This window comes from Macrotis lagotis, chromosome 5, assembly GCF_037893015.1.
Source record: "Macrotis lagotis isolate mMagLag1 chromosome 5, bilby.v1.9.chrom.fasta, whole genome shotgun sequence".
Classification (NCBI taxonomy): domain Eukaryota; kingdom Metazoa; phylum Chordata; class Mammalia; order Peramelemorphia; family Peramelidae; genus Macrotis; species Macrotis lagotis.
In genome coordinates this window covers 219307752-219331912 of record NC_133662.1, presented here as the reverse complement: position 1 = coordinate 219331912, position 24161 = coordinate 219307752, and the positions used below count along the sequence as shown (strand labels likewise).

At 37.5% G+C, this 24161-nt stretch overlaps 1 protein-coding gene across 2 annotated transcripts in view; it reads left to right on the top strand.

The window, feature by feature from the left end:
• DENND2C (DENN domain containing 2C) overlaps positions 1 to 24161 on the top strand; it is an 80958-nt gene that overhangs the window by 25182 nt on the left and 31615 nt on the right. The window contains exons 1-5 of one of the 2 annotated variants that reach the window (XM_074188494.1): positions 16391 to 17014; positions 18904 to 19915; positions 20515 to 20651; positions 21470 to 21582; positions 22447 to 22617. In XM_074188494.1, the coding sequence (XP_074044595.1) occupies positions 19080 to 19915; positions 20515 to 20651; positions 21470 to 21582; positions 22447 to 22617 (1257 nt within the window). In that variant the 5' untranslated portion in view covers positions 16391 to 17014; positions 18904 to 19079. Of the gene's footprint in view, positions 1 to 16390; positions 17015 to 18903; positions 19916 to 20514; positions 20652 to 21469; positions 21583 to 22446; positions 22618 to 24161 lie in introns of those variants that run through there. The other variant, XM_074188493.1, reaches the window with a different exon arrangement.

Here is a 24161-nt window from a genome sequence, read left to right as displayed (position 1 = left end):
TTCTAGTTGTGTAGTCCTGGGAATGTCACTTAACTGCTCAGTCACTTTACTGCTCATCCAGCCTCAGTTTCCTCATATGTAAAATGTGATTAATATTAACACCTTCCAGGGTTCCTGTGGGAATAAAATGATTTAATAAAGTATATTTAAAATTTTAAAGCACTATATAAATGTTAGCTATTCTTATTTCTAGTTATTTTATTTTTAACAACTTTCATACCCATTTTGAGTCTCTGATCACTCACCAGAGATATGGTATGGTGTCCAAGACTGGACACAGTATTTTAGATGTTGTCTTACTAGAGTAAAGTGGAGGAGGGTGGTCAACTCCCTAGTCTTGTATTCTAGTAATACTGCCTCAGATTATGTTCACTCTTTTGGGGTTGTCATATACTACATTGAAATTAGTCCTCCCATTTTGTACTTGTGAAGGTGATTTTTTTTTTGAAACCATATGTGAAATTTTAGATTTGTCCCTACAAAACTTAATCTTAGTACCTTTGACCCAATGTTCTAATTCTTCAAGATAGTTTTGCATCCTTTCTCTTTCATTCAATGTTAATTATTCCTGTTATTACAGAGCAGAGAACAAAAGGAAACAAAAGAAAGAACATAAAAAAGCAGGGCAGTTTTGAAAATGACATATTTATTGCATAGGTTTTATTTTTAAGCAAACTGAAGTGGAAATTCATGGTTTTATATTGAATCCTCTTTTTATGTTGTGCTCTGTAAATGGATATATAATTTTCTGATTCTTTTTGTATTTAAGTTCAAAATAAATGTTATCCCTCCCAATTTTATATCATTTGCAATGTCCATAATTTGATAAATATTCCAAGTATCCATTCCAAGAATCACAAAATTTGAGATTGAAAATGTACCCTCAGGGGCCATCAAGTCCAACTTATCTATGAAAGAAATCTTTTATAACATTCCTGACAAGTTATAAGTTTCTGCTTAAAGAACCTCAAAAAGTGGGAACCACCTTCTCACCAGGCAGGCCCATTTCACTTTGGGAAGTTTTCCGTGACATCAAGTTTATATTTGTTTCTCTTTGCAATTTATACTCATTGCTCCTAGTTCTGGCTGGCCAAATGGAACAAATCTAATACTCCTCCAATATGACAGCCCTTGTTGTGGTTTGGTTGTTTTCAATCATTTCCAACTCTTGTGACCCCATTTGAAATTTTCTTGGTAAAGATAGTGGAGTGGTTTGCCATTTCCTTCTCTAGCTCGTTTTAAAGATGAGGAAACTGAGGAAAACAGGGTTATATAGAGTCACATCAAGAAAGTATCTGAGATATCATTTGAACTCATGAAGATGAAGATGAGTCTTACTAACTTCATGTTGAAGGTGGAGATGAGTCTAACTCCAAGGTGATGATAAGTTACTAACTCATGATGAAGATGAAGATGAGTCATACTAATTAACTTAAGGCCTGGTACTTTATCCACTGTGCCACCTAGCAGCCCCTGTCTCCAGGCTAAGCATCACCTGTTCATTCAACTTAGCTGTTCAGAACGTGGAACCCAAGACTTTGACCATCCTCTGAAAAGACCACCTTATCAATGACTACATCTAGTATTCTAGATGAGGTCTGAAGAGTATGGTGGGGTTGTTGCCTCTCCTCCTTGGAGATCACAGCACATTTTGTGGCTGCCACATCACATTGCTGACACACATTGAGCTTACAGCCCGCTAAAAAACTCCCAGATCTTTTTGAGAACAACTGCTAGCTCACCATGCCTCCATCCCCTTATACATTCAACAGCACAAAAATTGCAGATCCTTGGAATACTCCCTTAGTCACTTCCTTCTGAGTTGACATTGAACTATTAAGGAATACTCTTTGGATCCAGCAGTTTGACTGTTTCTCAATCCACTTAATTCCACAAGTATGGTGTAATGGATAGAGCATTGGACTTGGACGCAGAAAGACTTGGATTCAAATCTAACCTCAGAAACTTACTGTCTGTGTAATCTTGAACAAGTCACAGCCTCTATTTGTTGTTGTTGTTATTATTATTATTATTAGTTTTCTCATCTGTAAAATTAAAATCTCACCTATGGGGCGGCTAGATGGCACAATAGATAGAGCACCGGCCTTGGAGTCAAGAATACCTGGGTTCAAATCTGGCCTCAGACACTTAATAATTTTACCTAGCTGTGTGGCCTTGGGCAAGCCACTTAGCCCCATTGCCTTGAAAAAACAAATCTCACCTATCTTATAGAGCTATTGTAAGGATCAAATGAGATGAAGTGTACAAAGTATTTGTAATCCTTAGATAACTGCATAAACACAAAAATAATATTACTTTAATCTAGCCTACCTTTTTTCCATTGATTCTACAAGAATAGCTTGAGACTTACTTATTCTTTGCCAAAAATCTAGCAAAAAAAAGGGGGGAAAAAATCCTGTTTTACTAGTGTCTACAAAAGGGGGGTAGGTGGGGAATGAGTCTGAATGGCCTTGGTCTTGATAAAGTCACCTACCTGCACTATGAATTCTGCTATAGAAAGTCTCCTATTTTGGTCAAGGACACCTTCAATATGTGTGCGAACCATTTTCATATTTAATACTAAGTGTTGCTCACACTTCTTTTTGGGGAGGGTTGGTGAGAAGCCTGCTCTTCCCTGATCTTCCTTATCATCCTACCAGATCGCTTCTACCTTGTCTTAGCCTCTGCTCCTCGGACCCCTCAGATTGGAGAGGGTGGGGGAAGGAGCGCTCTCCCCAGAATCTTCATTGACCGAGGGCCAGCCAGGCTTCATCTCCCCTCTGGCTGCCTCTGGTGGCCCTTGCCATTGTGCCCTCCGTCTGGTGTCTGGTATCTTCCTTGCCTCTGTGCTCCCCTTTAGCTTCCTTTTGTATGCTGTCTTTGCCTTTTAAATTCTAAACTCCCCGAATGCAGGCTTTTTCACTTTTTTATTCCCAATGCTAAGCACAGTAGGTTTTCAAAAATGTTTATTGACTATTAACTGATATTTAATAGGGGGAAATGTACAGTTTTACCCTAAAATTTGTTAAAAATGAGCTTCCCAAATAGAAGATGGAGGAAACAGCTAGAGAGCTGTTCATTGAAAACAAATCTTGGGGAAGTTAGTGGATTACAAACCCAGGGTGAGGTGACGGTATGAGACAGCTGAGAAGAAAAGCAGTCTTGGATTATATTAAAGTTTTTAAAGTTATTAATTAAAATTAGTTCATTGAAATCATGACAAGAGCCTTTGGGAATAGTAAGTGATAGATGTGTTGCCCTCTGCTCTGGTAGCCAGCAGGAACAGAAACAGAATCCAAAAGCAGGGGTTTCACTATGATTGTCCATTGTGAAAATGCTGACTTGACTGATCTGTCCAATTAATGCTGTCCTGGTTTCATCTGCAGATGATCTTTTGGTAATCTGGTTTAGCCAGATCATGAATCACACCAAGCTTTTCAACAGCAAAATTTCTTTTCATCTGCTTTTCCTTGTTTTGTGACACAGCATTGATCACAGTCTAGAGTTCATCTCCTCCAGTGTCTTAGAGTTGAGTTTGACCCCTAAAATAATATCTTCCTTCCACTTCTAAGCCTGCAGTTGTCTTGTCCCTTTGCCGGCTTCTCTTGGCTTAGGAAATTCTGTTTCCTGACTCAGGCATTTTCCGACCTCTGTGACCTCAGTGGCAAGCAAATGGTTATTGAATTGGTTTCCCTTCCCTTTTATTGGGTTGAAAGTGTAATTCAATTCATTTAGAGTATTTTCATCTCGTTGTTGTCTTTTCTTCTAACTTACTGTTTATTTTGACTGTCATTGCAGAAGAGGAAGGGGACCCTACAGGATTGGGGAAGCATCTTTTTTCAAGTTGCTCGAATGGTCTTTGGTTATCAGCTTACCTTAGGCTACACCAAACCTGGGCCCCAAACTCTTTTTACTTGTATTTTGCTGGCAATCCATAGCTCTTTAAAAAACCCAGAATCAACACCATGAGAGAAGGAGTTATTGGAGTAGGGCTTTGGTGGAAGAGCTATTTTGTCAACGTCTAATGATCTTTTTCAGATGGTAAAGTCCAAGAGGAAATGGTCTGTGTATCCTCTACTATGCCCTGGCACACTGCCTTGAATATCATAGATGCTTAATCCATATTTGCCAAATGAATCATTAAGTAAGCAAAAAAAAAAAGGTTTCTTAGCCACCAAAGAGGTGTTCTAGTTTATCCTCTAAAGACATTTTCCTTTGATCTCGTCAATCATGAGATGAACCAGTATTGATTAAGCACCTACTGTGTGGTAGGTTCTATGTCCTCCACTGGATAAAAATGTTGTTGAAATTAGAAATCAGTATAAAATATGGAAGAAGATCCCTCAGGTCCTCACAAAGAGCCTATGTACTCTTATTTTACCCTCATTGTTAGCAGACTAATCAGTGCAACCCACAGCAAATTAGAAACAGTAACTTAGAGAGGGGAACTCGATACTGCAGGCAGGATATAAATGACAGCTTCTATAGAAGAAACCAGAAAAGGCATCTGTGGGGATGATCCTGACTGAGGTAGTTTCTGGGCTATTTTTATGATCTTTGTGGCAAGCACATCGTTATTAACTTGGTTCCCCTTCCCTTTTATTGTGTTGAAAGTTTGTTTAATTAGATTGATTCAAAGTATTTTCTTCTATTATTGCAGACATAGTTACTTAGTCATTTTGCCAATGTATATAAATTTACATAGAATTTTAGTTTTTCTCAAACTGATAGATTAGTAATATTCCTATGAAATGTGGCGAGAGACCCTGTATGTTCAAAGGACAGTATCTGAATGGTAATGATTCTTTATATTTTACAGAGTTTTTTTTTATTTTTCTGTGGAGATCTTCAGCCATTTTTATATAAATATTTAATTTCAGTATTACCTCTGTCCCAAAACATTTCACCTTGATGACACTAATAGGCATGTATAGAGCACCCATCTTGATTTCAAATATAGTCTAGTTGTATGACTTCATCTCTGTCTGCCTCAACTTCTTCACCTGGAAAATGGGGATAATAATAATAGTCTTTCCTCGCAGGTTTGCTGTGAGGATAAAATGAGCGAATATTTGTCGAGGGCTTTAAGGCTTAGAGCTTTATAGAAAATTAGTTATTGTTGCATTTTGCTGTGGTTCTTTCAGCAGCCAAATAATTGAAATCCCACCAGCACTTATTTACTCCTGATAAACATCCTGACTCCAAACTTGAAACTAGTGATTTTGCTATTAACCTACAATTAAATAGAATATTTTTCTTCTCACTAAAGAAGATATTTGATTGATCAAATGTGGTAGAATGTTAATGTATGACAACCTGTTCTACATTGCTTGACCTAAAACTAAGGCTTGTTCAAGGAAGAAAGACTGGGTCTTTGGTGGCCAACCCCAAGTACTGGTTGGATTTCAGGAGGAACATAACTTAGATACCTGACAGGCAAGAGACTCAAAATTCATCACAAATATGGGGTTCATGAAATCTCAAGTTCATGATATCTCTGACCTATCAAACAATTTTTATGTTATATGTTATTTTGTAATATAGACAGCTAAGTGGTGTAGTAGATAAAGTGCTGGACCTGGAGTCAGGAAGATTCGCCAGTTCAAATCTGGCTTCAGACTAGCTATGTGACCTTGGACAGGTCACTCAATCCATTTGCCTTAGTTTCCTCATCTGTTAAATGAGTGGAGAAAGAAATGGCAAACCACTTCAGTATTTCAGCCAAGAAAAACCCAAAAAGGATCAGTCAGATCTGACTGAAACGACCAAACAACAATATGTTATAATATATTTGAAAACAAAGTAAGAGATTTTCTGATAATGATGAAGATTCTCCCTATTGTTTTAGTCTCTATGTTTTAGTATCAAATTTCCATGAATATGCACAAATCCCAGTACTAGTAAATTGATTAACCCAAGGTAAAAATAAGGTCAACAGCAATAGCATTGAGTGGGTTTGACCCATACAATAAATATTTGGTCCTTGAAGTAATACTGGCCCTATTTTTCTCTTGAAACTTTGACTTCAGAAAATGAAATCCAAATGGGATTTTTTTTTTGGCATCAAAAAATAATTACAAGGGGCGGCTAGGTGGTGCAGTGGATAAAGCACCGGCCTTGGAGTCAGGAGTACCTGGGTTCAAATCCGACCTCAGACACTTAATAATTACCTAGCTGTGTGGCCTTGGGCAAGCCACTTAACCCCATTGCCTTGAAAAATCTAAAAAAAAATACAAGACTCTCAGGCTTTGAGAAAATGAAACCAAATTGAAATTGATCATCACAGTCATTAGCATTATAAACATTCATTATCACATGTAAAATGAACAAATTTGAGTCATCTATAATCTAAAAGTTTTAAAATATCTTTAGCAGCACTTTGGTAAGAGCAAACAATTGTAAACAGAGTTGATACCCATCAGCTAGGAAATGATTAGATAAATCATGGCCCATGAAAAAAATGGACTATTACTGTAATTCTAAGAAACAATAAATGTGGTGAGTATAGAGAAGCATGAAAAGATCCAAGTGAAATGATGCAGAATGAAGTAAGCAGAGTCAAGAAGACACAGTATAAACAATGACTATAATAATGCAGATGGAAAGAACTTCCTCCAAAAATTTATAATTTAGTGTTGCAAAATCATAAAGAACAAGCATGGATCAAAAGAAGAGATATAAGTAAACGCCTTCACTCCACATCTTTGTAGAGATGGGAGATCCACAAGTATAGTCTACGTGCAGATTTTCAGACTTTTTCTATAGACTGATTGGTTATATTGATTTTTTTCTTTTTATGTCATTAAAAGTACTATTTAGTGCATGTGATGGTTCTTTGGAGAGAGGAAAGGGAGAATACTAGTAGATAGTATAGTAATATAAAAAAAGGCATCAATAAAAACTTTTTTAAAAAACTGTAAAATTTATTCAACTTTCTCGGTATCAAATAGCTAATTTTCCTTACTATATTAAATATTCATTGAATCAACTCAAATAACATGATGAGCAGAAACTTACCCTGTTGGTAGAGAATTTGGAATAGAAAATTGATCATTACGATTATTTCTGCCTCCCAGATTGAATCCCATTATAGTGTTTTCACATGCTTGAAATGAAGTAAGCTTGATTCTGTTTACCTGTGAAACAGACTTCAAGACACCTAGAAAAGGATCCTTTTGCAGAATTTCATGAAGAGTCAACTGTGATAAACTGTTCCTAGTGTGTTTCTTCTGTGAATTTATATTCCAGAAGAATATTAGAAAAAGTAATGGAAGTGAATAGAACCTCAGGAAAAGTTGTAACTCAGTGTAATTTTTGAAACAAAAAAAAAAAACTCTGCTGGAAAAAAAATTATTATTTTCAGTGTCTTTTAAGTAAAAATTCTGAGTTCATTCTGATTCTTGAAAATAACTCTTTGTTCACTTGGCTCATGGTATTTCTTTTCTTGGGAAGATCTCTTAATCAAAAGGTGAATTATTGTAGCTTCAAAGTATGGGATTATTATTTTGAATTATGGTGGTTCCAAATCTTATGAGTAATAATGGTAAATGGACCCTCTGATAAAGAATGGCTGACCTCTGTGTGTCAAGGCTATATTTAAATAGATATGATCTAGGCTCTGACCCACCCTGTCTCTAAGGGATACTGCAATTTCTGCCTTTGGAGGGCAAGAGGAGAGACATGGTTGGACCTGCACTCCTTCAGTCTCTTACCTCCAGGATAGACATCAGATTAGAATTAGATTCAACCTCAAAGTATTGTAACCTAGGAATATGAAACTGTCTTTTTTAGAAGTTCAGAATAAATTCAATTTCCCTTGTCAGTCTGAAAGGGATAACAGCTTTCATTCTTCAGTGTACTTACCTCCCATAAGTACACACAGAAATGGATAGTGAACAAGTTCATTTGTCAGTTTAAGCAGTAAAAAGAAATTGGGGAAGATTAGAATAGATAAAAGAATATAAGAGTTAGATAAAATCTCAGCTAAATCAAGGAAGGAACATTCAAGGGAGTCCTTTCTTAGCAGTCGGCAAGGTGCTAAGACCTTAAGAATCAGGGTACATGTTAAGGTTGTTCTTGTTTCCTCCATTTCCTCCCATTCCGACCCCATTCAAGAGGGACCCAAGAAAGAGTTCTCCTGGAATTGCCCCCCCCACTATATTTATAAAGCTTTGTATGCTTTTCTCTCTCTCTCTCTCTCTCTCTCTCTCTCTCTCTCTCTCTCTCTCTCTCTCTCTCTCTCTCTGTTTCTCTTTTGTTTCTTTTATTCCTTATTTGCTTTTTTCTTTCTTTTTTTCTGGCTTTCTTAAGTTTTAACAATTTTATTGATTGCTTTTATTTAAGTTTCAAATGATCCCTTCTCCATTAACTATCCCAAGGCCTTCCTGTCTTACAAACATATCAGTTAGGTCAGTCAATAAATGCAGTGTTTCATACATCCCATCCCCCAATCTCTGTTAAAAAAGGGAGAAAAGCATGTTTTCCTCATTTCTTCTAAGACCCATTTTTTGTTCCGTTGTACATTGTATAATCACTGTAGGATACTATTTTCTTCTTTCTGCTTACTTTACTTTATATCGGTTCATATAAATCTTCCCATGCTTTTCTGAATTCTCCATATTCATTGTTTCTTATAAAACAATAATATTTATGGGTGCTGGAACCAGCCCTAATAGGCTCAAATTGATTGTTACATTTTGAGTGTATTTATTTACACCTCAGAAATCTTCACTTGGGGTGGCTAGGTGGCGCAGTGGATAGAGCACCAGCCCTGGAGTCAGGAGTACCTGGGTTCAAATCCTGCCTCAGACACAATAATTACCTAGCTGTGTGGCCTTGGGCAAGCCACTTAACTCCATTTGCTTTGAAAAACAAATCTAAAAAAAAAAGAAATCTTCACTTACTGTTTTCTTGATTGCCTCGATGTTAATGATGCAGATAAAACTTAAAAATGTGTATGTCCTTTTTCTTTTGAGAATCTGGTGGTTAAACATTTACCATCACACTCTTGTTATAAATGTTGTTTGAGGGCAGCAGTAATAAAGTAGAATTCTTGAAGAATAAAGAATTCACCTAACAGGAGGCCTTCTGGCTGTTAGATGATAATATGAACTACTGACATTTATATAGCACTTTAAGGTTTGCAAAGTGCTTTATATCCATTATTTCACTTGAGGTCACAATACTCCTGATATTATTTTGTTATATTCATCAGTCATTCAGTCAGTAATCAATAAACATTGATTTAGCACCTACTGTGTGCCAGACATTGTACACTATGTTTTGTGATTGATCTTTCCCCAATAAATAAGCATCTCCTTTGTTTTCAGTTCTTTGTTATGACAAAAAAAAAAGTGTTACTTTTCAAAAAGTGTTATTTTGGCATAAATGGGAACTTTCTATCTTTGATCTCTTTAGGGTATGTGCCTAACAGTGAAATCTCTGGGTTAAAGAATGTGAATTTTTTGGTCATTTTCTTAGAATAATTCTAAATTGCTTCCCTACCTTGTGGATCAATTGATTACTTCACCAACAGTGGAGTTTTAACTTTGTCTTCCACAACCCCTCCAACCTTGAATATTTCCTTCTTTTGTCATCTCTGCCAACTTGTTGGGGTCAAGCATCCTTTATTTAGCTAATTTTAGTAAGTATGGAGATGGTTTTGATTTTTTTTTCTCCATTTCCCTTGCCTACTTAAGAAATTATAGAAACTGACTCTGACATCCAAATTTATCCACTGATGTCAGCCTACCTTCCCAGCATTATCTCATATTATGTCTCCCTACATTTCAGCCAAATTATATTACCCTTTTTTTTGTTCTTTTTAAAATTTTTTTTATCTATTTAAGGCAATGGGATTAAGTGGCTTGCCCAAGCTAGGCAATTATTAAGTGTCTGAGGCCATGTTTGAACTCGGGTCCTCCTGACTCCAGGGCTGGTGCTCAATCCACTGCGCCACCTAACTGCCTCCAAATTATATTACTCTTCTCCCTCATATTCATTCTGACCTGGGCTTTCTCTTCTCTCATGCCTGAATAGACCTCTTTCCCCATGGATTTCTTTTGAAACATTTCCCTATTTTCAAAGCTCTCCTCCCTCCCTCCCTCCCTCCCCACCTCCCCACCCCCACTATCACAAATATTTTTATCTAGACAAGTCTTTTTGTATTCTAACATTTAGGCCTAGTAGTGAGATTACTGGGTTAAGAGATAGGATCATTTTGGTAACTCAACTTTGTCATTGGGTCATCTCTCTCAGGCATGTCCGACTCTTTGTGACCCCATTTGAGCTTTTCTTGACAAAGATACTGGAGTGGTTTGCCATCTTTCTCCAGCTCATTTTACAGATGAGGAAACTGAGGCAAATAGGGTTAGTGACTTGCCCAGGGTCATACAGCTAGTAAGTGTCTGAGGACAGATTTGAACTCAGGAAGATGTCCACTGATCTATGCACTGCATCACCTAACTGCCCTAAACTCTAACTGTATACTTTTAAAATTGCTTTCCCAAAAGATCGTGTCTTATGCATTGAATCTAATAACCAGTGACTCTTAAGTTTTGTATGACAGCCATACCATTGATAATAAGCTAATAAATATGCATTAAAAAATGGATTAGCAATATAGGAAGAAGCATGTTGGAATAAGAAACAAGTACCTGAGTTCAAATTCTGTTTCTGGCCCTTACCACCTTATAGGACTTTGGGTAAGTCACTTAACTCCTCCAGACTTGGATTTCCTCATCTGTACAATTAGAGTCGAGTATATGACCTCTGAGATTTCTTCAAGCTGTCAGTCTATGACTCCATAATAAAAGCTTGTTAAACTGAGTTCACAGCTCTAGGACTGGTGTAATAACATTCCTGTTACCTGCACGCCTGACAATATTAAATTTTATTATTTTGAACTCTTTATTAATTTAATTTCATGGGCATAATAAGATGGTGTCACAGTTCTAATTTGTATTTCTCTGATTATTAAAGAGTTTGAAGCATTTCTCAAGTGATACTAACAATTTGTAATCTCTTAAGGAACAGTCTTTCACTTTTGTCCATTGATACCCTGGGACATAGTTATTGAACAAATTTGTATCATTTTCTTTTAGATTCTGCAGTTAAAATTTTTTTTCTAAAATAACAACTGCAAGCATTTTTCCTACTGTAGTTTTTTTCCTGCTTTTTGGATAAACTTTTTGGGTTTTTGTTTTTATAAAATCCCTTTACTTGTAATCAGATTAATTTGTTTTGTGTTTTTTTCCTTTGACTCAATAAAATTATGTATTTTTGTTTTCTCCGCAAATGAAATGTTCATTTTTTTCTCTAAGTTTTTATATTTTTAATCCTGGATACTAATGATGCTTCTAAGATTGCATTTGCTTTTTTTGGGTTCCACCTCAATGGAATAGAAGAGTTTGGACAAAATTAATGCTTAATAAATGCTTGATGCTTCCTTGCTAGCATCTAGAACAAAGCATTAGGGTGGCAAAGTGGAAAGAGTGCTAGGTCTGGAAGAGGGAACTGATCAAATCTGGCCTCAGCTCCTTACTCTCAGAGTGACCCTGGACAAGTCACTTCACCCTGTTTGCCTCAGTTTCCTCATCTGTAATACAATCTGGAGAAGGAAAAAGTCATTCACTTCCAATAATACTCCAAATGAGCCCTGAAGAGTTGGGGGTGACTGAAAATGCCTGAAACAACAACAGCAGTTGGACATGATTAGTGAATGAGGATGAGAACATACTTATTCAAAACAAATAGGAGGAACTCATAGAGTTAGAGCAGCTCCTTTCAGAATTCAACCCATCCCCCCATCTTCTCAGCCTCCTTCAGTTCAAACTCTTATTTAAAATATGATCTGAAATTTCTTCAAATTCTTTTCATTGTCCTGGATTAGATGTCTGGGTCATCCCCTGTTCATCCTAGGGGACGCCACTATGCCAAATACTGAAAAGTATTGGAGTGAGAAGAGTTAGAGGTGGCAGAGGGAAGAGTTTCTTTTCAACCCTCATAATACCTCTCTTTGTCATACGGATCAGCTTGAGAGCAAGACTGAATGGGCCTGGGGGCGGCTAATCTCATTCCCCCCACACTACCCCCCAATTACTGTACTCCCTGTCACTAAATAACAAAACTCAGCTGGCCTGGAGTCGATGGGGCTTTGTCCTAGGGCCCTAATCTCCAGAGGACCTCTCCCCAGTCCCTTACATTTGCCTTATATCTCCTGACCAAGCCCACATCCCCAAGCAGAGGGGGCTTTCCTAGGTTTTCACTGCCAGGGTCCCATAGACGTGGTGTTATTCCACATTCCTTCTTCCTCTGCCCTCATGGCCTGGCAAGACAGCACCTGTGGTTGGACTGTCTCCTGACTGCCCTTGTCACTGTACCCCTCCCTTTCCCAGTGCTGCCCTCACTTAACCTATTTCCCAGAAGAAATCATTCCTAATTATGGTCCTGTATGTAACTCATCCTTCCTGTAGTGTGTCACCCGGAACCCCAAAGTGGCATGAGCAGCTCGGAGCCCAGCAGACTCCCACCTCCTCAGTCCCGGACACTAACGCTGCCTCTAAGCATTTTTTTTTTTTTTGATTCCACCTCAGATGTTGACTCAGTGAATTTGCTTGTTGTGAGTATAGTGGAAGAAAAAAATCATGTTTTTTTTAGATGTTCTGATATTTAGCCACATTCCCCCATCTTATATTTACAAAGTTGATTTTCAAAAGCAAATGTGAGGCTTTTTAATTCATCACTATTATGTCTTATCTAAGATTCTGACCAATGTTCTATCTAGCCTTTCTGGTCTTGATGGTCATTTTCTACATGCCTCTAAGCTCTAGTATTATGCTTTTCTGAATCATTTGGCACTTCTTGATTTGTTGCTTATTAATGTTCTCAAGTAAATTTATATATACATTTTATTTTTACTAGATTGCAAGGTCACCATAAGGAATATTCAATTTTTTTCTCTTTTACTAATACTTCTTACATAAAATAAATGTTCATCTGGTAGAACTAGGCCACCTTTCTTTCTTCTTTTACATTTTTTTCATCAGTTCCACCTTGCCATTCTTGCCCTTTTGTTGCTCCAGATGAATTTTGTTACTATTTTTTCTGGCTCAGTAAAGTAGTTATTTGGTAGTTTGACTGGTGGTGTAGCACTGAATAAGTAACTTAATTTGGGTAGAATTGTCATTTTTATTATATTAGCTCGACATAACCATGAGCATTTGACATTTTTCCAATTATTTAGATCTGACTTTATTTGGGTAAGGAGAACTTTATAATTGTGTTCATACAGTTTCTGGGTTTGTTTTGGGAGGTAGATTCCAAAGTATTGCTGTCTACAGTTATTTTAAATGGAGTTTCTCTATCTCTTGTTCTTGGGCTTTGTTGTTCATATATAGAAATGCTGACAATTTATGTGGGTTTATTTCATATCCTGCTACTTTGCTGAATTTGTTCATTGTTTTCAAGGAGGTTTTTTTATATGATTTTCTTGGGTTTTCTAGGTATACCATCATACATCTCTTCTTAGTCTCAGTGACCTTAATGACTGTCTCTGTGCAGATAACTCCCAAATCTACAGATCTCTGCCCTAGTTTCTCATTCCAACTTCAAGTCACATACATTACCAGGAGTCAAATATTTATATTAAAAGAACATGGTCAAAACAGAACTCATTATCTTTCCTCTTTTGAGTACACCTCCAAGGGACCCACTCTCTGAGATTATAAATTGCACAGAAAGGGTCATTATGCATTGAGTTTCTGTTCTGGAAATTTCCTATACCAGTGAAATTGTAGGACACCCATTGTCTTTCCTGAAACCCAAGTTTGCACCTGAGTGTCCTCTTTGACCCTTCATATCCAGTCGGTGCCTAATTTTGCCCCTCCTTCTTCCATATCTCTTGCATCTGTTCCCTTGTCCCCATTCATTCTCATAGCCCTAGCTTAGGTGCTCCCTCATCACCTCTCATCAGTCTTCAAGTCCACAGTCTCCAAAAAGTAAAGATCTGACCTGATCATCCCTCTTCCTACTCATTAACCCCAAAGACTCTCTTTTAATTAAGAACTCTTCTAGCATTTTAACTCTTCACCGGCTTTCCATACTTGGGACATGTCATCTGGCCTTCTCCTCACCCACAACACTTCAGGGTACCAGTCCCCAGGCCTGGAATGCATTCCCTCCTTAGTGACATCCTCCAAGATGCCCCTAACCTCCAAGACCCGGAATGACAAAGCAAAACAAAATGGCACAGTCTTGCTCTCAAGAAACCAATACTCTAATGGATAATGCGGAAGCTACAGAAGTTGTAAATATTGGCTTATCCCATTTGTTCATGAAATTCTAGAATATGGGTAAGCCTTCTTCAGGAGGACTTTCTGGCTGGTCTCCTAATTGCTTTTTAATTCTCTTTCAAGAAGTTTAGTGTCTTCTTTGTATGCACTTTGTATATAAATTTATATGTACCTGTTGTTTCCCCCATGAGAATATAAATTCCTTGAAGGCAGGACCTATTTTATGTTTTTCTTCTTTTTATCTCCATCTCCCAACACACTGACATGTTTGTTTTTGTAATTCAGTTATTTGGTCATCTGTTATTCTTTGTAACTACATGGACTGTGCCAACACCATCAGGGGGTTTTCTTGGCCAAGATACTGGAGTGGTTTGCCATTTCCTTCTCCAGCTCACTTTACAGAAGAAGAATTTCAGGCAAAACAAGGTTAAGTGACTTGCCTAGGGTCACCCAGCTAGTAAATGTCTGAGGGTGGATTTGAACTCAGGTCTTCCTGACTCCAGAGTTCCTGACTCTATCTACAGAACCACCTAGTTGCCTCTAATTGGCACATAATCAGTGCTTAGTAAATTGTGGTCAACTGATTGATTGATACAGTCTTTAGTGTGTGAATAGAATTAGTTACATGATAGAATTGAACTGAAAATTTAATTTTTAAAGGGCAACTAGGTGGTATAGTGGATAGACCATTGGCCCTGGAGTCAGGAGGACCTGAGTTCAAATCCAGCCTCAGACACTTAATTACCTAGCTGTATGACCCTAGGCAAGTCACTTGACCCCATTGCCTTAAATAAATAAAGAAAAAAAAGAAAAAAACTCACGTTTCTGATAACATTATAATAGACATTTAAATAAATGGACTCCACTAAACTTTTGTTTGAATGATAGCAAATTCATTGAGAAAAAAAATTGAGAACTATTAATCTCATTTTATAGATAAGACAAATCAACCAACCAACTCTTAAGCTCCTAGAAACTAAGTGACTTATCTATGGTTATATCACCAATTAATTCCAGTGTTCGGAGTAGAAATCAAGTGTCTTGGTTTTTGGTCAGCTTTTTTTTTTTTTAAACTATCCTGTACTTGACTTTACCATCAGATAATGTCTTAGCTCTTATTTAAAGAGAAGACAGAAGCAACATAGTAGATACAAAAATGGCCTTGGAGGTAGAAATATTTAGGTGTGAAGTCATATCCTGGCTTTGTGACCATTAGTAAAGCATGTAACTTCTCTGTGTCCCAAGTGATATCTTAAACCTCAAGATTATAAATTGTAGAGAAAATGTCATTTTACATTGGTGGAAAGAATTTCTGCCTTGGGGATTTCCATTGGCCAAAAACAAAACAAAACAATAACTTAAAAAAAGGCACTATGTATTTTTTCTTAAACTCATAAAACAATAAACTTTATAAAACTAACCTATCAGTTAGATTTATCGATAAGATTTCCAGAGTATAAAGGAATAAGTTAAGGAAGCCTATTGTGAGAAAAGCCTCCCCCTTGACCCAGATAGAAATAGGTTTAGAACGCAGTAACTACAGTAAATCCTAAGAGTTGCTTGAGTCACATAGGGTGCCAAAGGTGTACCTCTATTAAATGACAGAAACAGAATTTGAACCCATCTCCTTATCTCAAAGCCTAAGCTGCCTTGGCTTCCTTAGGATAAACTAGGTTAATGTTGAAAACTTACTTATCTCTTCTAGGGTTTTGCTGGAGGCCCCAAATATGAATATAATTTACTAGAGGCAGATTTTGGTTTCCATGGGATTTACCTGGACTGTGTTATTTTCTGATTATTTTTAAGTTAAAATTCTTTACTTCTTAGGACAGCCTAAGAAGTCATTTTTTGACCATTTTTTTCTTTCCATAATCTATCCAGATCCAGCCATAGTAAACTAACATGTATATGTGATATATGAGGCTTTAGGCACTTTATCTTATTTCAGCCTTACAAAAACTCTTTGGAGTAGATACTGCAAGGCATTATTTTTCCCATTTTACAAATGAAGAAACTGAGGCATAGAAGGTTGAAGGCTGGGGGGGGCAGGTTAGACAGTTTTTTTTTTAAGGGGGCAGGTTAGGCAGTTGTTTTTTTTTTTAAGTTGCCCACAAGCTACAAAGGGGGAAAAAAGTCATCTATGAGACTGACAGATAGTGAAGAAAAATCTCATTTCCAGAAGTGGCTTAACCAAAAACACTGGAAAAAGGAGGGTATTTATTCTAAAGAGTTGTAGCAGCTGTGGTTGCACCACCGGGCGTTGTTTCTTGCCCTCTGCTCCTCACATGGTTTTCATTTTATTTCATTTTTAGCTGTAACTCATCTTCCCTGGAGCTGAGGGCCATCTTTCCTGCAAGTTTCTCTGGATGGGATACCGGGAAGTTGATGACAATTCTTTCTCATCAACATTTGCCGCGCCTCCAGTGACAAGTGGGTTTTGTGCTCTTTTATCAATTATGGTCAGCTGCCCTGACAAGGGAGGCCAGGCCACTTTCCTGCCTGTTAATCAAGGCCACCCAGACAAAGCTCGAGGAAGGATGACCCTCGGCTCAGGAAGTTTTGAGTCAATTGCTATTTATAAGTCCTATACAGTAGAACGTGGGCTCGGGTCTCCTTTCAGGATAGGAGGGGAAAGTTTTCAACCAAGTTGTACATATGAGGAAACGGCTAATGACCTGTGAGTGAAAGCTCTGTGTGAAAGGAAGGAATGGGAGCCAGTCACTGTGAGTACAACTTTTCTGCCTCGTTTGCTGTTTTGGGTCGGGGCACAGCAGTGGTGTGATGAGAAGCTGGAATTTGGGGCCCAAAAGGCTTTAGTTGGACCCTATATATATGTCACTCCAGTGGTAAGATGGAAGCACAACTTGATGGTGTATTAAAGTGATCTTAACATAGAAGGGGCTGCCAAGGAGCGCACCTTCAAACTGGTTCCAGTTACTACTCTGCTGGTTCTGGACTTCCCATTTTATACATATATATATATATATATATATATATATATATATATATATATAGGCAAATTGGGGTTAATTGGCTTGCCTAAGGCCACACAGCTAAGTAATTAAGTGTCTGAGACCGGATTTGAACCCAGGTACTCCTGACTCCAAGGCCGGTGCTTTATCTACTATGCCACCTAGCTGCCCCCCATTTATATTTTTGCAATTCAAATTAGCAAGCATTTATTAAGCACTTATTACGTACAAGTATTGGGGCAAGAAGGACTCTTCTCATAGGCGGCTAGTCACTGAACCTGTATTTGCCTCAGTTTCCTAATCTATACATAAAACCCACCTCCTAAGGATGTGGTGAAAATCATATGATAACATTAACTTAGTGCCTGATACATAATAAGTGCTTATTAACTCTCATTACTCATCTTCTGTCTGCCTCAGTTTCTTCAGTTGTAAAAAGGGAATAATAATTGCACCTATCTCAAATGCTGTTGTGAGAATCACATGAGATAATATTTATAAAGTGCTTAGCTCATCACCTGACATATAGTAGGTAATTAATAAATCTTTGTTTCCTTCCTTCCCCAACCTTTCACTCACTCTGATGTATTTTTACAGCTGTTTATTTTTTTTTCCTTCTCTGGGTGTGATAGGTGAGAGTGATTCTGCCATTTAAGTCATTTAACTTCAGGATTTTGTTACCTCCTCTATAAAAGTAAAATTTTACTCAAGATGACTTCTAAGGCTCCTTTTTGTTCCAAATCTATGATAATATGAAAAACCTTTACAAGAAAAAAAAAAAGTTGCTTAAATTAATTGTGTGGACTTTTTCTGGCCAGCTTCACTACCAAAATACAAAACAAAACAAAAACAAAAGAGGGATTGCCCTGCATCAGGAAATTAAAATTTCATTTATTCAGTAACCCATTATACCAATGCAAAGCATTAAACTAGGCTCTGGGAGAGATGTAAGGGTAAAACAGACATGTTCCTGTTCTTACAGAGTTTATACAAGAGTAATTCTGTACAACAAGTATACAGTAAAACAGTGCAGTATAGATTATTATTATAAAAAGCACAGGTAAATTGCAAAGGCCTTTCATTTTAATTAATGCTGATTTACATTCAGCATGTTGGGAAATGCCAAAGATAAGGTTCTCATAATAGTTGGCACCTACTTTCAAGGGATACCTTTTAGGAGTTGTAGGCTTTCCTAGGCAATTGGGACATTTTTACATATGCAATCCAAGTATACTATTTAGGGGTGTGTGCTTCAGTATTTCCAAAGATCTGTGATTTTATCAGCGTGTCTACTCTTTTCCATTGCTTTGGCATAGCAGATGGTCTTTATGAATTGCCATGGCCAAAATCATTTGCTTGCTAGCAGCATGCCTTTTGATGATTGGCTTCTCTGGATTTAGCTAGGCCTGGGCCAGCAAGCTATAGTCAATTTTGGGGGGGGGGATCAGGTCTGAATTGGAGGCATTTCCAACTTGATAGGATGTGCTGGAACCCAACCAATGAGAGGTCACCTGTATTCCATGATGTGATATCATGGTTGAACTTTAATGAAGATACTCGCTGTCTTAGAGATTAAAATTGGAAACTTAAAATACTGTTTTTTTGGTTTTACATTCTATATTTTCTTCCCTTTTGAATAGGACTCTCCAGGTCAAGCTCTTGGCACTTTCCCACAGAAGAATTTTTAAAAGCCATTTCGGGTTACAAATGAAATGGAAATAATACACTCATTGGTATTTGCAACCGAAGGGGGAAAGGATAATAGTCCTGTACTGATTTTTGCAATGAAACCTTTATAAAAATTCAGTCAGTTGACATGCGCCCAACAGGGAATATGGAGCTTGGCTTTTCCCGATCGGCTGTCCAGACACTGTCAAGAAGCCATTGCAAGAATATCAAACAAAAGATCTCTCAGTGGGAAGGAAGGACTAATGGCAGATGTAATCCGGAACACCAGCAAGTGAAGGACTTTGGAGTGAGATATAACTGTAATCATGATGTTTTTTCTAAGACAACAACTGTTTCTGTGGGAAGACGTCAAAAACTGGGAACTATCAGCTCTCCAAATCTGGGACTGGATCTGAGGGAAGATGAGGTCAAGAGCTGTGATCAGAGTGAGGATGAACATGAGAGGCATGCATATGATTCGAGTTTATTTAACAGGGAAGCAGAGAGCACCATGATGTGTTCTCAGGTCAAACAGATGGAAAGCTGGAAAGATGACGTTTTAAATCCAGAGAATACCTTGCCTCCTGGAAATTTTTATACCTCAAGAGTATTATGGAAGAAGATGGAAGCACTTCCTCCCGATAAAGTTGTGAATTTGTCCTTAGAAAACTGTGCCTCTCCAGCAAAAGAACTGAATGTCAGAGTTCTGGAGAGGCCAAATGGAATAGCCAAGAGTTTAGAAAATGTTTATTCTGATCCTGAGGGACAAGAAGCTGGACCTTCTATAAACCCTCTGCCAAAGCCTCGTAGGACATTCAGATATTTATCTGAATCAGATGGTGTACCTCTTAAGGAGAGTAACTGTGGAAGAGCGTACTGTGAAAACCAGCCACTGGACAAACTGTTAGCAGAACCCGCTAGACCTCCTGCTCCAGGTCTTGAATCAAAGAAATATGGTGGAAAAATTAGAAGGAGATCCAAAAGGTTTGTCTCAAGTCATTTTATAAGTGATTATAGGTGTTATGTGTTGGACTAGATGGCTTCTGACCTCTCTTCCAGTCTAAAGGCTCTGTGTTGCTGAGTTTTGATTTAGTATTTGCAGAGTTGTGGAACTCCGTTTTTCTCTTCACAACAGGCTCAGTACCATTTTCTTTCTTTTGGTTACAGTCCTATTCTAAACACACTGACACTGAATTACCAGAGAGAAAAAAATAAGTAGAACCGGTAAAAGTGGAAGGATAGGAACTAGCTAACGTACTAGCTTGGGAACACCACCACCACAGGTTAGCAGCTCCGGGCTTGAACCTGCTCTGGAACATGCAGAACTTAACTTCAACACTTTTTTTTTTTACTATGGTTTGAACCATTTAAAAAAATGAATATGATTGCATATGTTTTTTTTAAAGTTTAAAATTTTTTTACAGGATATCCCAGGTTTATAGCTCTTTGTCACATATAACTCTCTGCAAATAAAAATACTTTTTGTTATCAAACTTGATTCTATTAATTTCATTCTTTCTTTGATCTATACCATACTCTCAGATTTAGGCAAAAAAAAATATTGGAAAATGTATCTTCTTTAGGAAATCCTTCGAATTTGAAGATATTCAGCACTTTCGGAATCGGAACTCACCCAAGATCCATGAAGAACTTGGAGGAAACTGTGGATCAGCACTTTATTACACACACTCAGAAGACAATATCTATGAGGATATCATATGTAGGTATCTACAATCTGTCTGGTTACACTTAATAAGTATGAATTTGGCAAAGCCCTTAACTGTAGGGTGGTGGCTTCTTTCATAATCAGTCACTCCTTGCCCTAAAGGAAAAAATCTGAATCTCCCAAATGTAATTTTTTTCCCCTCTACAGGATTTTTACAGCTGACATAATAAGCTGCCCAAATAGAATACTGACAAACTTTGAACAGTATTTTGTTGGGAGTAGCAGGGAGGTGCTGGAGCCAGCCAAGAATCAGCCCCAAAAAGGCAGTTTCACCCTTGACAAGCCAAATTGTTAAATTTTTATGGTGAACATTGGCTCCGATTTAAACTTAAGAAAATGATGGAGAAAATGTTCATAATGCAAATTAAATTTTAAAATGTGTCCTCTATGTGTATTCGTGTGTATTATTTATACATGTCTGTATATATTTTATGCATACATATTTAGTCTATGTGTATAATGTTGTTCATATGTATGAGCAATGCCATTCATGCCTATAAGCTGCAAAACAGTGATCACCAATTGACAGTTGTGTGCTGATGAATGTAACCCATCTGTAAAGCCATTTTTTTTCTACCAGCTCTCAAAGCTTATTATTAATATTTACCCACATATTCTTCTCTGTGTTTTGTCCTGGATAGTTTATAGGGCTAAGTGGGATTGCTTGGATTATAAACCAAGATCCCTTCAACAGGGGATAGTAGGAGGTCTTTGTAATATATCCAGTGGGTTAATATTGCCGTTACCAGTTGTGGGTGACTGCTTTCTTTTAACTACTTTTTTTTTCTGTAATTTTTGCATGTTTTTTCAAGATCCTGCCAAAGAGAATCCATATGAGGATATCAAAGTAACACCTATACCTGTGTGGAGGACTCCCTCCACATGGAGGTTGCCACCCTCTAAAAATACTTTTAAGCCACCCAAGGTATGTGAACACATTTGGCTGGATTGACTATTAGTAAGAAATCTAGTAAAAGCCATATTTTTTCATCCAAACTGAAGAGTTAGAAGAGTCTTCATCAATATGTATGATGTAAGCCATGGTTCTTTGGGATTATACTTAAATAACAGTAGGAGGGATCTTTATTAGAACCAAGGAGACTTCCCAGGAGTTAGGAAACACGACGATTCTTTTTTACCAAAACTGGAATTCTTTTTATTCTTTTATTAAAGATTTTATTTGAGTTTTTACATTTTTCCCCCAATCTTACTTCCCTCCCCCCACCCCCATGGAAATCAATCTGCCAGTCTTTACTTTGTTTCCTTTTTGTACATTGATCCAAATTGAGTGTGATGAGAGAGAAATCATATCCTTAAGGAAGAAACAAAAAGTATAAGAGATAACAAGATCAGACAATAAGATATCTGGGTTTTTTTTTTTTTCTAAATTAAAGGGAATAGTCCTTGAACTTTGTTCAAACTCCATGGCTCTTTCTCTGGATACAGATGGTATTCTTCATCGCAGATAGCCCAAAATTGTCCCTGATTGTTGCAGTGATTGAACGAGCAGGTCCATCAAGGTTGAACATCACCCCCATGTTAGGATGTACAGTGTTTTTCTGGTTCTGCTTATCTTACTCAGCATCAGTTCATGCAAATCCCTCCAGGCTTCCCGAATTCCCATCCCTCCTGTAGTGTTCCAAGACATACATATACCACAGCAAAACTGGAATTCTTGCTTTGGAAAATTTTAAAAAGAATTGGATAACATTTTATGGAATCTTTTAGGTATATGGAGGATACTCAAATTTTATGCTCTTTACCAATAAACTTTCTTTCCTTTCTTTAGCTTCCTCCTAAACCTCCATTCCTCCATCGTAAAACCATGGACCTGAAGAATTCGCAAGCTTATTTACGTTCAAAGCTCACAAAGGACACGACTTTGCCTGTCACTTTAACAGAGTGGAAAATATTCCGAGCCGGAGAAGATGCAAACAGGAAAAGAAAAAACCTCCCAAGGGTAAAGAGAATTCTAATACCTTCCTTCTTCCTTAACACTTCAGCATTGTTCTATGAAAGACCAAAATTAAACAAACTTTTCTATGAAAATGAACAGTGAGTTAGAACTGACCTCCTGAAGCCAAGGCTTGATAGTCAAAGAGGTGATTTTTGGCAAAAAAAATAGCTTTTGGCAAAGCTACTTCTATAGAAAATCAGACACCTTTCCAAAGCCTTGTATTTCAGAGTTTGGAGTCTCCTATATTATAGACACATCAGTCTGCCTTTCTTTAGCTCCTGTTCTCTAGTTTCTTTTATTATTGTCCCTCAAGTGAGGATGACTTTTTATGTCTCTTAATCAATATACCAACAACAATGCACATTTCACTTGGAGGAAAGGAAGGCAGGTTTTTTAAAAAATTCTTTTAGAACCGATAATAACTAGACAAGGTTTGATCTAGAGAAAACATTTTCTCCTTAAAGGAGGAGGGTCAGTGAATGGTGGCCATCCCATCTAATCGACTTGCCCCGCTGGTACACATCACTACTGGCACTAGACAGCAGAGGATAAGACCCCAGCTCCCAGCAGCCCAGCTTGCAAGTTTGAGGCTACCAATGGGACAAATATCTTCATAGAGAAAGTGATAGAAAATCATTCTATTTTATAAACACTTTGAATTTCTTAGTGCTTTTGAAAATTGTCATTTAAGCTTTTGTTTTAAAGCCATCTAGTATCTCAGAATTCTGAATACTTTAATACTTTCTTGTTGTCTTAATTTAACTCTGTGAGCTAATGCTAATTCAGGAATTCTTAACTTGGGTTCCATGAACCCCTAAAGGGTCTTTGGATTAATTTCAAGTGATCCATGAACTTGGATGGGAAAGAAAATCTTTATTTTCATTAACCATTAATTGAAACATTTCAGTTACCTTAAAAATATGATTTTGAGGTGTCCACAGATGGCATTAAAAAATAGAAGTATCCCTAGCTTTTCTAGAAAGTCATTTAGCACATTCATCTGTTTTGCTGACTTTTATGTTTTAAAAAAGAAAAAAATAACAGCTGTTTCTTGGCTCAGTGACCCTTATTGGCTCGGTGGGAATGATCTTGTTTCCTAATTGCCCTAATTCTTCTGATGTTTCCTGCCACTCCTTCCTCAGTATGTGAAAGAGTTAAGGACACACAGAGTTCGGAGAATCCCAAAGAGTTGGGGCGGGGGGGGGGGGGGGGGGGGGGGTGTTGGTCTTTTTATTCAGTGAATATTCTCTTGAATTCTTCATCCTTGTTTAATTGTTGAGAAATGTTTGTAAATTGAGGGCTTTAGTAAGACTGCCAAGAACCCTGCAAGCAATCCTTGCCTGTTGTGTTCACGTGCTGAGATGACAGAGTGGCCTTCTACACAATCCAAAAGCACCAAAACCATATATTCACCAGATGAAAAACAGAAATACTCAAGTGTGAAGGCATTTCAGCTTCACCCTCTTGACCTGTGGAGTTTAGAGAGGATTCCTAGTCCTGTTAGGTTCCTGGGCTCCTCTACATTGCCCCAGTAAATACAACTATAG